Genomic DNA, 16,405 nt, shown 5'->3' with positions numbered 1-16,405 from the left:
GAGAAAATTCTGGTTGTCTTGAGACCTAGCTGAAATACCAAAATGTTGATGATGAGTTACTGCTTCGCCAAAAATCGTCCTTTAACACTTATTGAATTGTCGCAAATTCAGTCGTACTTTGATTACTTTTTCGTGAATATTAAATTTTGATTTTTACTTTTTGGGACACATTCAATTTTGAGCCCTTAAAGAGGCTCATAACAGACCACAGTAGCTAAAAATTTAAAAATGTGTTTCTAAAAAACTGGCAGAAACAATTGCTGTTTATAGTTGATTCAGGAATGGTAATAATTATTTCTATTAGTCTTAATAGTAAATACTATTTAGAAAAAAAATTGTGTGTATTTTTAAAAAGAGCTTGAAACCCTCAAAAAAGACGTCACAGTAAGACAAAAAGTATACTATTGGAATAATTTTTGTTGAAAACCCAGAATAGGTACCACCTTTAACAGCCACCACCTTTAACAACAAGGAAACAACCGGGCACGAAAACATCTTAGAAAGTTGTTTAAGGCCTTGTTTAAAGCTAATTTTTACATCTACTTCGGACAAGGTAATACGATACCTTTTGGGGCCCATTGTATTGCGAACGAATTGGGATCAGGTCACCAATTCTAGGACAGGCCTAACGGATGCCTATTTAGATACTATAAGGATTCGTGCTGGTTTTTGGATGTCTTCTACGTTTGTCTAGCTTGTTAGCTTAACGATAAACTATGGCATTAGATCTTAAATTCTTGAAAGTTATAATGTAGGTCTTTGGAATCCATTCCTAACGTCAATAGCTGACGTATTAATTTACGGAGCTAGCGGTGATAAATGAAGCAGAGGGGAGGGGCAACCCTGCTAGGTACATTTGGTGAAGTTGTGGGTGAGCAAAATGACTGATGACGTATTAATTAACGGAGCTAGCGGCGGTAAATGAAGCAGAGGGGAGGGGTAAACCTGCTAGGTACATTTGGTGAAGTTTCTGGGTGAGCAAAATGACTGATCACGTATTAATAACGTATTAATTAACGGAGCTACCGGCGATAAATGCAGCAGAGGGGGGGGGCAACCCTGCTAGGTACATTTGGTGAAGTTGTGGGTGAGCAAAATGACTGATGACGTATTGATGACGTATTAATTAACGGAGCTAGTGGCGGTAAATGAAGCAGAGGGGGGGGAACCCTGCTAGGTACATTTGGTGAAGTTTTGGGTGAGCATATATATATATATATATATATATATATATATATATATATATATATATATATATATATATATATATATATATATATATATATATATATATATATATATATATATATATATATATATATATATAAATAAGAAATTGACAACATTTCATTTTTTTTCAAAACTAAATTTTACCATTAAGGATGCCAGTTGTAGCACGGAGATTAAAAAGGCTTAAAAGCAAAGGATGTTCGATTTGAGGATGAAACAGGGGTATCCTGGTTGTTCGTTTCAATGGAAAACAAAAAAAAGCTGTGAAAAGTAAAAGGTAAAATAGTAAGTAAATAAATGAAACTTTTTTTTTTATCCAGAAAAAGGAATTAGATCACGTTTTTCGTTGAAATTTCGATTTTCGGTATAAATTATGTTTCTTTTGAAGCAGTTGAAAGCCTCTGAAAACATAGTCTCTTACCTCAAGGTATCCAGCGCATCTTATTGTTGTATAGACTGTAATGCCTATCATTAATGACCACAAATTTTTCGGTAATTTTTGGTGATTTCCGGTGAAAATTTGATGATTTTTGCTGATTTTTCTGGTAAAATGTCGATGTTTTTTGGTTGAGGTGGCAACCCTGAAATATTTCAAAAATATTTTCTTATCAACGCAAACATTTCGTCTAAAACTTCCGCTCAACCAACCTCAGTGCCAAAATGAAAAATAAACCAGACCCTATTGAAGAACCACTAAAATAAATAGACCATTGTCAAAATAAATAGTAAATAGTAGATAAAAATAGTAAAATAAATAGTAAATACTAAAACAACCACTAAAATAAATTGTATCTGTCAGAGCTGTCAGCAGTCTATACTGAATGGCAATTTAAGAAACTAAATCTAAGCTCATTTTATTTAATGCCTTTTTAAAAACTGATCGCTTACCAGGTCATGTAGGCTATTATCTTATATTTTATTAAGTTGCGGAAAAGTGTAATGTAAAAGAAAAAAAAATCTGATTGATTAAGTTCTTTATAAACGGGGTTCAAATAAGTTTATCCGCTATCTCCGGATTCTTGGTGCCCGGATATTTTCTTGGTCTCCAGATATTTATTGGATATTTATTGTTCTTATTATCTCCGGATGTTTATTGGTCTCCGGTTATTTATTAATTTGGACTGCCCCTCTAAAAACTTGCAAGAGACCTTTAACAAAGGCTATAGTTGAGGTGTTTTTAGACAAAGTGATGTGGGAATCAAAAATTTTTATCCGCCTTCGCCCACATGTGTACGGTAACTTACACCACTTCATTTTGTTTAAAAACATCTCAATTTTCGCCTCTATCTTAAACGCAGATAAAACACAGCAAACTAAAAACAGAATATACAAACTAAAAATAGATCGCCGTGAAATCAATACAACCACATTTATTTCTGATTGAGGACATTTGTTTCTAATGGTGGAACCTTTGGCTCTGAAATTTTAATTGAGATGTTTTCATGGTCAGAAAGTTTAAGCTGACTAGAGTAAAAACAAAAACAAAATATTTCGCACTTAGAACCAATACAAACACATTTTTCGTCAAAAATCTATCAACCTTGATAAGCCCCTTTTGGTCCCTCAAAAACAAAACTTTAATTTTGCTTCCTTCCCAGTCCCATGTTTCCTCAGAGTTTCTGTGGGGTCTCTTGATGCGTTGATTTATATCATTAGGTGCAGCTGAAATATAGCATTTACACTCTTTTGAAAACCTGGAGGTATATCGGATTTTTTGATTTGGTTCTACATCTCCTAAAAATTCTACGAAAATCTGATCGTAAATACCCTTAACCGTATCTGAAACAAAGTATATGAGTAATTTTGACAACCTGGATGTATATAGTATCTTTTGATTTAGTTCAACATCCCCTAAGAATTCAACTTAATACCATTGGCCGTTCCTATGATACTGCAGATAAGCCATTCTGGCAACTTGGATGATCTTAGAGTTTTTTTTTTGTTTTTTTTTATTTAGTTCAGTTCATACCCCTTCGTCATTCCTTGAATAGTTTCAATTTAGTATCCATAGTTGTTCGTGAGATTTTGCAGACGCGCCCTTTTGACACTACGTATGCGCACAGTGTCATTTGATTAAGGTTAATATCCCCCTCAATACTTCCTGAAAGTTTCAACTTTATACCCGTAGCCATGCCTAGTGTATTGTAGAAACGTAATTCAATACTCTTTATAAACCAAAAAAATTGATGCTATCTGTTTCAGATCCTTGTAACCCAAATCCCTGTGGACCAAATACAGAATGTTCAGCTGAGTCAGCTGGTGTGGCTAAATGTAGATGCAAGCCAGGATTTTTTCCTAAGCCAGATACAATTACAGGATGCGGTCCACAATGCGAGTCGTAAGTTAAATCTTCCTCCCTGCTTTACTTAAAAATAAGTTTTTTCAACTGAAATTAAGGAGCAACATTAAAACTTGAATCAAATAAAATTATGACGTATATGAGGGGGTCGCCGGCTCCCTCACTCTTTATGCTAATGTTTGACTTTTTGTTCCAATTATTTAAGAATGACTCCTAATATACAAGGACCGTTTAATTAGAATAATAAGCTTTTTAAAAATCCAATAAACACTTTAGCGTAAAGAGCGAGGTACTGAGGATGGGGCAACTTTCACATACGCAATAATTTATGTTCGTCTTAATTTTTAATATTGCTCCTTACTTTAAGTCGGAAGAACTTTTTTTTTCAATTTCTGATAATTTGTAATAATGCTGGAAAATCCAGCTTCCCTAACATAGAAAATTCCCTCCCCCCGTAAACTCCTTCATGGAAGGATCCTCCCATGTAAGCAATCCCACCAGAAATCCCCCCCCAAAAATAAATATATACTTCACAATAGCCAATACTGTATGTCAGCAATGGGCCAAGTTCATAACTTGCAGCCCTTCCCCAGGGGCTGCGGAGGGTCAAGTTGTCCTCAAAGACACACTTATTAGATCCTTCGACTTGCTGAAGAAAATGGCTATCTCAAAATTTTGACCAGAAAATTTTGGGTAAAACAGGGGGTGGGAGGGGGTAGCTGCCCTCCAATGTTTTTATTCACTTAGAAAGGGCACCAGAACTTTTAGTTTCCGATCAATTGAGCCCTCTCCCGATCTGCTAGGATTACCGGTTTGATACGATCACTCCCGGGGGAAGAAAACAAACAAATAAACACACATCCGTGATCTTACTTCTGGCAAAAAATCAAAATTTCACATTTTTGTATATAGAGCTTGAAACCTCTAAGGTAGGGATCTCTGCTATTCTAAATCTTGCGGTGTGATTTTCATTAAGACCACATTAGTTCTTAGGGATGTTGAAAGACTGAAACAAAGGAGCAACATAAAAACTTAAAACGAACAGAAATTATTTCTTATGTGAAGAGGTTTTCTCCCTTCTCAATACCTTGCTCTCTACTCTAAAGTTTGACTATTTGTCCAATTTTTTTTAAGAACGACTCCTGAAACACAAGGGCCGTATAATTAGAATGGGAAGCTTTTTTAGAAATGCCAAAAAATTTTGCGTGAAGAGCAAGGTACTGAAGATGGGGGCGACCCTTTATATACGTGAAAATATCTGTTCTTTTTTAGTTTTAATGCTGCTCCTTACTTTCAGTAGATTTTTTTATTTAATTAATCAAAAACCCACACTTTGACGTCAGAACTAAAAAGGTCTCCATTTCAAACAGTTCGTGGTAACAAACTGTAGTAAGGAGCGACTCGGCTCAATAGTAAACGAAACTCTAAAAAACGGAATTTTGATGCTAAAAGATGCATCAAAAGAATCGGATTTTCACGCTGATTTTAAATATATAAGTTTCATCAAATTTAGTCTTTGTCATCAAAAGTTACGAGCCTGGGAAAATTTGCCCTATTTTGAAAAATAGGGGAAACCCCCTCTAAAAGTCATAGAATGTTAACGAAAATCACACCATCGCATTCAGCGTATCAGAGAACCCTACAGCAAAAATTCACTTTCTCTGAAATGACTCTTTCTATTAACTCTACTTCTTAAAAAGGTAAAAAACCTTAGCGTAAAGAGCGGGGTGTTGAGGAGTTTTAATGTCGCTCCTTACTTTCATTAAAAAAAAACTTGTTTTTTTATTTAATTATTCTTGAAGTGTGGCTTGAAACTCACTGACTTCAAATATTAAAGTACAAAGAACATTAGAATAAAAAATGTTTTTCCCCCAGCGCATTTTAGGTCTATTCACACTTAAAAACTGTTATTTCCTAAGATGTTTCAGCTACTTTAAAATTTTAAGTTTTTTTGGCAGCGCAACAATTTTTCAGTGTTACTAATTTAAAAGGGTTCCAAGTAATTAATGATTACATTTAATCACCAAGTAATTAATTAATTTGTAGTTGTCAAATATTTTCTTAAAATTAATTAATTAATTAATTGGTTTTTTAATAATTAATTAGTAATTGACTTGTAATTAATTAATAATTAATTAGTAAATTACTAATTAATTAGCAATTAATTCATTAGTAATCAATCAGTAATTAAGAAGCAATTAGTTGAATTTGCTACCGCTTTTGTTAGTAGGCATGGGCAACTAAACCGTTTCTAGCTCTTTTTTTGCCGATTCCACGTTTCTTTTCTTAAACTTCACACCTTCTAATAGGAATGTCTTTTTCATTAAAAATTGATTCGCTGATTTTTTATGTTTTTTAAAGATGTATACTGCTTTTTGAGTTTGCAGTCAACCGATTTAAACAATAAGATTTTAATTCCACTTTCCTTGGTACTTTAAGGATTGTATCTCACTCATGGTCTTGAAAAGATTAATGTAAGATTACGTACAAAATTAATTTGTTTTTACTGTTGTTTTTTTTCCGCCTGCTCAGTCTTTTACATTATTTTTTAAAATTTGTTTAACTCTTTTTTTTCTCCTCCAGTCCATTATAGGCACTGAAATACTGAATAAAAAAAACGAGTTTTTTAACTGAAAGTAAGGAGCGACATTAAAACTTAAAACGCACAGAAATTACTTCGTATATGAAAGAGGCTGCTTCCTCATCAACGCCCCGCTCTTTACGCTAAAGTTTGACTCTTTCTCTCAATTCTTCTATTTAAAACAGTAAAAAACTTTAGCGTAAAGAGTGGAGCGTTGATGGGGAAGCAGCCTCTTTCATATACGAAGTAATTTCTGTGCGTTTTAAGTTTTAATGTCGCTCCTTACTTTCAGTTAAAAAAACTCGTTTTTTTTATTTAATTTCTGAACGTTTTTGAATCAATGCATGTTTTGATTTTGGCTCTCCGCAGAGGAATAATCAAAACGAAATTTGCATTTTTTTTTGGGGGGGGGGGCTAAATGGCTTTCTCATAATTTTGATCGAATGATTTTGAGAAAAAAAGAGCGGGGCGAAGCCTAGTTGCCCTCCGATTTTTTGGTTAATTAAAAAGGCAACTAGAACTTTTAATTTTTTACGAATCTTTTTATTGGTAAAAGATTTACGTAACTTATAAATTAGCTTACGTAAAGAACTTTTGTATTCTCATGTTTTTATTACATATATGAGGGGATTCGCCCCATCGTCAGTACCTCGCTCTTTACACTAAAGCTTAAATTTTATCCCAATTCATTAAGAATGACCCCTGAATCACAAAAGCCGTAGAATAAATAGTTGAAATTACTAAAAATACTTTAGCGTAAAGAGCTAGGTATCATAAGGAGGTGAGCCCCTTATATGGGTAATAATTTCTGTTTGTTTTAAGTTTTATTGCTGTTCCTTACTTCCAGCTGAAAAAGCTTTTTCACATTTATTTTTTAATTTTTTTTTAAATAGTGCTAGTAAATCCTGCTCTCCCCTCATGGAAGTTTTCTTCTCCCATGACAAATTCTCGATGGAAAGTTCCCCCAGCATATCCCCCTCTTCTCAATCCCTCCCCCCAACCAAAAAATCCTCCTGAAAACGCCTGTATACTTCCCAATAACCATTACTATATGTAAGCACAGGTCAAAGTTTGTAACTTGTCGTCCCCGAAGACATAGTTATAAGGTTTTTCGACTACGCTGAATAAAATGGCTATCTCAGAATTTTGATCCGTTGACTTTGGGAAAATAATTAGCGTGGGAGGGGGCCTAGGTGCCCTCCAATTTTTTTGGTCACTTAAAAAGGGCACTAGAACTTTTCATTTCCGTTAGAATGAGCCCTCTTGCAACATTCTAGGACAACTGGGTCGATACGATCACCCCTGGGGAAAAAAACAAAAAAAAAACAAAAAAACAAAAAAACAAATAAACACGCATCCGTGATCTGCCTTCTGGCAAAAAATGCAAAATTCCACATTTTTGTAGATAGGAGCTCGAAACTTCTACAATAGGGTTCTCTGATACGCTGAATCTGATGGTGTGATTTTCGTTAAGATTCTATGACTTTTAGGGGGTGTTTCCCCCTATTTTCTAAAATAACGCAAATTTTCTCAGGCTCGTAACTTTTGATGGGTATAACTAAACTTGATGAAACTTATATATTTAAAACCAGCATTAAAATGCGATTCTTTTGATATAGCTATTGGTATCAAAATTCCATTTTTTAGAGTTTTGGTTACTATTGAGCCGGGTCGCTCCTTACCTAACCTAACCTGAAAAAGAGGTGCGTTGATTCGCGAGAAAGGGGGGAGACAAAGCTGTATCCTGGGTTTTTTCGGGGAGGGGGTGCAATTTTTTTTAGATGGGGGGTTACAAAAAAACTTTAAAGACGCATTAAAAAAATTCTATGTTCATTTGTATTACGTTTTTACAAGCCAGACAAACATTTTGACGGGGGAGGGGGCTTCATACCCCCCCAAAGCCCCTAGATACGGTTTGGTGTGTGGCAAGCAGTTTTTTATATCTTATATATGAAGAGACAAAGAAGAATTTCTTTGTCCATATGGGGAGGGAAGTTTAATAGTGTTTTGATTTGTAGAGGTTTTAAGCAGACCTTGAGCTATCTCTAAAAAATAAAAAAGAGGTGCGTTAATTCGCGAGAAAAGGGGGAGACAAAGCTATATCCAGGGTATTTTCGGGAATGGTGCATAATTTTTTTTTGGATGGGTGGTTACAAAAAAAACTTTAAAGACGCATTAAAAAAAAAAAAATCTATGTTCATTTGTATTACGTTTTTACAAGCCAGACTAACATTTTGACGGGGGAGGGGGCTTCCACACCCCCCAAACCTCGTAGATACGGTTGTGTGTGAGGAAAGCAGTTTTTTATATCTTATTTACGAAGAGACAAAGAAGAATTTCTCAAAAACTAGATTTTTTCAGTCTTATAAAATGAAAATACAAAAAAAAAACTAAATTGGAAGGGAACAATGTAGCCTTGGGGGGGGGGGCTCATAAGGTAAAAAAATACCTTATTTTATCATAAAAAATATTTAATTGACATGAATTATAAAGTGTTTGTCCGACCTTGATAAAATGCTAGGTTTAATCGATTTGAATGTTCTTCCTTGTTTTTCGTTGCGTTACATGGCTACTTCGTTATGGCCAAGAATGTCAACCCTTTCCTACCTTGAGATGAAAATCAGCTTTTTTTAAGGACCCGTTATGTTATACCTCAAGAAGAAAAATAAAACTTGTTTGAAAACGAATTCCACCTTTTAACTTGAAGGTGATTGACCCCAGTTTATGTTTTTCAAAAGCTATTATATTAAGACCGTAAAAATGATCTTTAGCATGCTATGAATAGTTTAATGACTATTATATTTCTGCATGTTTAGTTTCATAAAAACTTTCACATTGAAAGATTGGAAAGGAATAGCTTTCGATAGTGACGATTCAAAAGGCGTTATTTGACAGTTTTTTTTTTTTTTTCAAAGGGGTATTTATAATTCTCCTTCGTCGCTCCAAAAATAAGCAATAATTTTAGTGCCTTACGAAAATGCATAGCAGATGTTATATCATTAAAGTAATATTTTTCTCTTTGTTAAAATACCGTCATATTTTTTTGTCTATATTGAAAGCCCTGGAACGGCCTTGGGTTTTTTTGTCAAAGAAGCCAATAAGTGTCTTTCTCTAATTGGGCGGAGAGAGAAACAAGGGGGGGGGGGAATAAAACTCGGACGAGCGTAATCAAACCTGACCTGGAACCGCTCAGTGGATTCAGAAGGCATGGTAAAATGAGAAAAGGCTCTGGCTTGAAGTGCTGGCATTTGAACCACTGGACGAAGCCCTGGCATTGACCACTGAGCTATTGACCTTGAGTATTGACCATAACCTTGACCTGGCATTGACTTTTAACCACTGACGAGACACAGCTATTCTGGGCGACGAAGCTAATGGGTGCTAGGGGGAGTGTCCTTACAAACCACCGAAACTCCAAAATTGTTCGATTTTTCAGATGATTTTCCATATTTTTGATAATTTCCCCCTATTTTTGTAGTTTTTGGAATCCGCTCCTCCTCCCTGAAATAGGTCCAAGGGTATATGGTCTTAATATAACTGAAAGAAAATCAAATATTTTTAGGCATATTTTGATTTTGAATAGACAGCCTGACATTGGAAGCTGGATATATAAAAATTACAGCAAACAATAATTACAAATACTAATATGATAGACATAATAACATAGCAAAATGATGATTCACTATCACTAATTACAATAATATTATAACGAACATAATATACTTCATATCGGTTACCTTATTTCGGTTACAAAGCAATCAGAGGTTCAAATTTTGTGTTTTCAAAATATGCTCTGTTTATATTTTTAAAGGAATGAAAGTTTGAAATTTTTTATTTTTGGCAGTATGCGATCAAGCAGTTCGTGGTAACAAACTGTAAGTAAGGAGCGACCCGACTCATTAGTAACCGAAACTCTAAAAAGTGAAATTTTGATACCAACAGATATATGAAAAGAACCAGCTTATTAAGTTGATTCTAAATGTATAAGTTTCATTAAGTTTAGTCTAATAATCAAGGCCTACGAGCCTGAGAAAATTTGCCTGGTTTTTGAAAGAAGGAGAAACATCCCCCAAAATTCAAAGAATCTAATGAAAATAATATTGTTGGATTCAGCCTATCAGAGAACTCTTTTCTAAAGGTTTTAAACTCCTATCTGAAAAACATTGGAATTTTGTATTTTTGCCAGAAGGAAGATCAGGGATGCGTATTTATTTGTTTGTCTTTTTTTCCCCAGGGCTGATCATATCGACCCAGTGGTCCTAGAACGTTGGGAGAGGGGTCATTCTAATGTAAATTAAAGTTCTAGTGCCCTTTTAAAGTGATCAAAAAGATTTTTGGACAACCAGGCCCCATACTAAGCCACTTTTTTCTTAAAATGCTATCAAATTTTGTGATAGCCATTTTGTTCAGCATAGTTGAAAGGCCGAATAACAATGCCTTTGGAGACACCTTGATTCCCCACAGCCCCTAGGGAAAGGTCTTTAAATTATAAAACTTACCCGTTGTTTACGTATAGTATTTGTTATAGGGAAGTATGCATACATATTTTGAGTGGGAGGGTGGACGAATTTTCTGATAGGGGTTTTACACAGGGAAACCCCTATCAAACGGAGCTCAATTATCCGTTACAAATTAAACGGAGTTCAATTTACGGTGATTAAAGGGAACTGAATTCTCTTTTTAAAGTCCAGGAGAGGGCACTTCCTAAAAATGTCTTATCATGCCTGCTAGAAAAACGCTAAAAGTCAGCTCAAAGAAAGTATTATTTGAGTAATTTTGTATCATTTGGAGTTTCTTACAGTGCTACCCGCTTTCGTTGATAAAATTGATCACAAAAGGACGTAACATTCGTATTCTTTTCATTTAAATCTCATTGTCAAACCAAGATTCTCAATAAGTATTGATCATGGTTGGTCCCCGTGGAAAATTCGCTAATAGACCCTTTTTTTGTGACTATCAGCTGACGCCGAGGCTCACAAATGATTTTTTCCGCATCCTCTTAATGGATTGGATTACAAAAGCTCCTTGTTCCATAAACCCTTTGAATCACCACCACTACGTGGCTGAGAACAGAATAGTGCTTGGAGATCAGCCCCATTTCAAACAGTTCGTGGTAACGAACTGTAGTAAGGAGCGACCCGGCTCAATAGTAAACGAAACTCTAAAAAACGGAATTTCGATGCTAAAAGATATATCAAAAGAATCGGATTTTTATGCTGATTTCAAATATATAAGTTTCATCAAATTTAGTCTTTGTCATCAAAAGTTACGAGCCTGAGAAAATTTGCCTTATTTTGGAAAATAGGGGGTAACACCCCCTAAAAGTCATAGGATCTTAACGAAAATTACACCATCGCATTCAGCGTATCAGAGAACCCTATAGAAAAAATTTCAAGGTCCAATCTACAAAAATGTGGAATTTCGTATTTTTTTGCAAGAAGACAAATCACGGGTGCGTGTTTATTTGTTTTTTTGTTTTTTTGTTTTTTTTTTCCCAGGGGTCATCGTATCGACCAAGTAGTCCTAGAGTGTTGCAAGAGGGCTCATTCTAACGGAAATGAAAAGTTCTAGTGCCCTTTTTAAGTGACCAAAAAAATTGGAGGGCACCTAGGCCCCCTCCCACGCTCATTTTTTTCCCAAAGTCAACGGATCAAAATTTTGAGATAGCCATTTTGTTCCGCATAGTCGAAAACCATAATAACTATGTCTTTGGGGATGACTTACCCCCCACAGTCCCTGGGGGAGGGGCTGCAAGTTACAAACTTTGACCAATGTTTACATACAGTAATGGTTACTGGGAAGTGTACCGACGTTATCAGGGGGATTTTTTTGGTTTGGGTGTGGGGTTCAGGGGAGGGGGCTATATGGGAGGATCTTTCCTTGGAGGAATATTTCATGGGGGAAGAGAAATTCAATGAAAAGGGCGCAGGACTTTCTAGCATTACTATAAAAAAATAATGAAAATATAAACATGAAAAAGTTTTTTCAATCGAAAGTAAGGAGAAGCATTAAAACTTAAAGAGGAGCAGAGATTATTACGCATATGAGGGGTTCTAAAAATACTTTAGCATAAAGAGCGAGGTATTTAGGAGGAGATAAACACTTCACTCTTTATGCTAAAATTTTTTTTAATAATTTCAACTATTTATTCTACGGCCTTTCTGATTCAGGGGTCATTCTTAAAGAATTGGGATAAAACAAGATTTAGTGTGAAGAGCGAGGTATTAACGAGGGGACCAGCCCCCTCATATATATAATCAAAAATATAAGAATATAAAAGTTTGTTACGTAAGTTAATTCTTAAGTTACGTATTTTTTTTACTAATAAAAACGTTCGTTAAGAATAAAAGATCTAGGTGCCTTTTTAAGTAACCGAAAAATTGGAGGGCAACAAGACCTCCTTCCCCACCCCTTATTTCTCAAAATCGTCTGATCAAAACTAAGAGAAAGCCATTTAGCCAAAAAAAGAATTAATATGCAAATTTCATTTTAATAATTTATGTACGGAGAGCCAAAATCAGACATGCATTAATTAAAAAACTTTCAGAAATTAAATAAAAAAAACAAGTTTTTTTTAAATGAAAGTAAGGAGCGACATTAAAACTTAAAACGAACAGAAATTACTCCGTATATGAAAGGGGCTTTTCCTCCTCGACACCCCGCTCCTTGCGCTAAAGTTTGATTCTTTCTCGCAACTCTACTTTTTAAAACAATAAAAAACTTTAGCGTAAGGAGCGGGGTGTCGAGGAGGAAAAGCCCCTTTCATATACGGAGTAATTTCTGTTCGTTTTAAGTTTTAATGTCGCTCCTTACTTTCATTTAAAAAAACTTGTTTTTTTTATTTAATAATTTTAAAGCCTGGGTCAACCACAGGGCCATCCCGCAACGAAAGTCGAACCTTAATTTCAAAGAAGAGTAATAAAATAAACTTAGAATAATAACAAGAAAAATAATAATAAAATAGAAATGATACCATCGAATAATAATAAACTTGGCTAATTAACAGGGACCTATGTAAAAAAAAAAAATTCAATCAAATAGTTCGTGTTAACGAACTGTAAGTAAGGAGCGACCCGGCTCAAAAGTAACCGAAACTCAAAAAAATGGATTTGGATATCAATAGATACATCAAAAGAATTAAATTTTTATGCTGATTTTAAATAAATAAGTTTCATCAATTTTAGTCTTACCCATCAAAAGTTATGAGCCTGAGAAAAGTTACCTTATTTTCGAAAAAGGAGGAAACACCCCCTAAAAGTCATATTATTATAAAAGTCATTATTGAAAATTACACCATCCGATTCGGCGTATCAGAGAACCTTGCTGAAGAGGTTTCAAGCTCCTATCTACAAATTTGGAATTTTTTATTTTTTGCCAGAAGAAAGGTCCGGATGCGGATTTATTTGTTTTTCTTTCCAGGGGAGATCGTATCAACCCAGTGGTCCTAGAATGTCCCAAAAGGACTCATTCGAACAAAAGTTGAAAGTTATTGTGCTCTTTTAAGGTGACCAAAAAATTGGAGGGCAGATAAGCCCCCTCCTACGCTGATTTTTGTCCCAAAGTCACCGGAATAAAATACCAAGATATCCATTTTGTTCAGCATAGTGAAAACCTAGTAACCATGTCTTAGAGGACGGATTAATCCCCCGCAGTCCCTGGCCGAAGGGCTGCAAATTATGAACTTTGTTCATTGTTTACATTTAGTATTTGTTATTGAGAAGTATACAGACGTTTTCAGGGAGGATTTTTCTGTTGGAAGGATGGCGAGAGATGGGAGAGGGTTACGTTGAAAGATCTTTCCATGGACGAATTTTTCAAGGAGGAAGATAATTTTTCATGAAGGGGGTGCCGGATTTCCCAGCATTATTTAAAAATGATCAGAATAAACTAAAAAAAAGTTTTTTCAGTTGAAAACAAGGAGCAACAATAAAAATTAAAACGAAAAGAAATTATTACGTCGTCAACACCTCGCTCTTTACGCTAAAGCATTTTTAGTACCTTCAAAACAGCTATTTATTCTAATTAAACGGCCTTTGTGATTCAGGGCTCATTCTTAAAGGATTGGAGCAAAAATCGAACTTCAGCGTAAAGAGAGAGATATTGACGAGGGGGCGACCCCCTCATATGCGTAATAATTTCCGTTCGTTTTAAGTTTTAATGTTGTTCCTTACTTTCAGTTGGAAAAACTTGTTTACTTTTATTCAATAAATTAAAAAAGAAATCATTGTTTACTTGCTAACTTTGTCAATATAAACTCAGGTTTCACTGTGGTACTACTACTGTTAACAACTACCCAGTGCAGTACCAAGCTGTCTAAAGCACACAGCTACCCACACTCCTCCTACACACTAATCTATTCATAGCTTCACTCTTTAATCCCTTTTATGAAGTTCCAAAGGCTATAGCCCCAGTCCACCAAAAACACACAAAAAAGAATTAAAAGGAATGAAAACAAGTCCGATACGATATTCTACACTATATATTCTACGTTATTTTGAAATCTAGGTAGATATTCCAGCATCCCTTCTTTTCTTCATTCTTTTAATTTGTCCTACTTTCCTTGTGGCTGATCAATTTTACATATGGGACATGTGGATTGGGTATTGTCCGCAGGGGTATTTTTAGGGGGAAGTCTCCGAAGCGGTACTGAAAACTCTGTAGGAGTCCTTTTTGACCATTCAGAAGCCTCATAAAATCGATACAATTTTTAATTGAGTTAAATAAATAGTGTAAAATAATTGTATCACAAAATTTATACAATTTTTAATTGATTTAAATAAATAGTATCAAAAGGAATTATGTCAAAAAATTTATACAATTTTTAATTGAGTTAAATAAAATAGTTAAATAAGTTTTCAAACATCTTATTGTGGTAAAAGTTCTGTCAATCCACTCATAATGAAGTTGAAAGCCTTACATACTAAAACACAGACTAGAAGCAAAAATCACTGACATTCGCTCGCGCCAAAATTTTGAGAAAAATCTTTTTGTTGGTATTTTTAGCGAACAAATTGAAAGGAACTACAAAGTTTCTCCTACTAGAAATTAGAATATATGTTTTAATCCCCTCTCTTTTCGTGCCACAGGTCAATAGGGGTATTCGTATCGGCCCTGCATAAGCCTCTATGTAGATTTATTACTTGTTTGGGCATTGAATGTGGACAGGAGCTCGTAAATTTAATTATTTTAAATTTCAGAACAAAGGTTAATAAATAGTTTCAGAAAATGATCGAATTAAAAATTAAACGTTCAATTACTATATACCTTTTAATAAATCTAAATTAGCATTATAAGCTTAGTTTGAACTTTTTTTATTCTGCTCGGTAAGTTGCTCATGTTTATTCCCAACTATTTAATTTCCTTTTTCTTTGGAATACGGTGTAATTTTTGTTTCTTTGGAATACGGTGTAAATATGGCAGCAAAGCCTATTCTTTCGGTGCTAAATAATTTTATTTATGCTGGGCAAGGAGTAGAATTTTTTAATAATTAAAGAAATAAGCCGAGCTACTACTACTACTACTAATAACTCACTGCAGCACCCAGCCACCTGAGGCCAACACAGCTACGCACGTTCCTCCTCCGACCTAATCTATTTAAAGCTTCCCTCTTTACACCCTCCCAGGAAGTTTGCATTTCCTATAAATCTTTATTTATGACATCCTCCCAAACCAGACGAGGACGACCTGCTTTCCGTGTAGCCCCAGACGGTTGGCCAAAAAGGACAATCTTCGGTAATCTGTCATCCTTCATCCGTAGAACGTGGCCTAGCCATCTCAACCTTTCTTTCATTATAGCCCTAGAAAGCGGGGTTGAACCACATTTTTCGTACAACCTACTGTTTGAAAATGTACTTAAATATTTTTATATAGCACAATCCAGTCCATTTGCCATTGACTAGAGCGTTAGTGTCATTGGTTCAGGCATTTAGATTTGGTTACACAACGAGGTAACACCGAAACAATCTTTAACGCCAAAAAAAGCATTAAAGCGTTTACGGAGATAGAGGGACTGCGGTTATTTTCATCGTAGCCAAAACAGAAAAGTGTTAATGGCATTTCTTTAAAAGTAATTATGAAAGTTAGAAGGATTCCCAGCTATTTGTAGACCATTATACACTAATTGCAGGTATGTGTCTTCTTAATACGAAGTTGGGAAGACGAACTATGATTGGGAGCTAGGGATAAGCAATGTTTCGACATTGTTGTCACTCGGACGCTTTTTTTAACATTTGGGTACTTCTTGAGGTGGTTGCGCATTGACTTATATAAATCAACAAATTTTATTTGATAATTGT

The 16,405-nt window shown here is 34.9% G+C and overlaps 1 protein-coding gene across 1 annotated transcript in view; it reads left to right on the top strand.

The window, feature by feature from the left end:
- Window positions 1-16,405, top strand: part of LOC136025850 (protein crumbs-like) — an 81,332-nt gene that overhangs the window by 18,460 nt on the left and 46,467 nt on the right. The window contains exon 3 of the mRNA XM_065701874.1: window positions 3,433-3,568. Within this exon, the coding sequence (XP_065557946.1) occupies window positions 3,433-3,568 (136 nt within the window). The remainder of the gene's footprint in view (window positions 1-3,432; window positions 3,569-16,405) is intronic.

Source organism: Artemia franciscana, chromosome 4 (assembly GCF_032884065.1).
Source record: "Artemia franciscana chromosome 4, ASM3288406v1, whole genome shotgun sequence".
In the NCBI taxonomy this organism is placed as follows: domain Eukaryota; kingdom Metazoa; phylum Arthropoda; class Branchiopoda; order Anostraca; family Artemiidae; genus Artemia; species Artemia franciscana.
The sequence above is the reverse complement of the archived record's forward strand: the minus strand, read 5'-3'. Positions and strand labels throughout refer to the sequence as shown.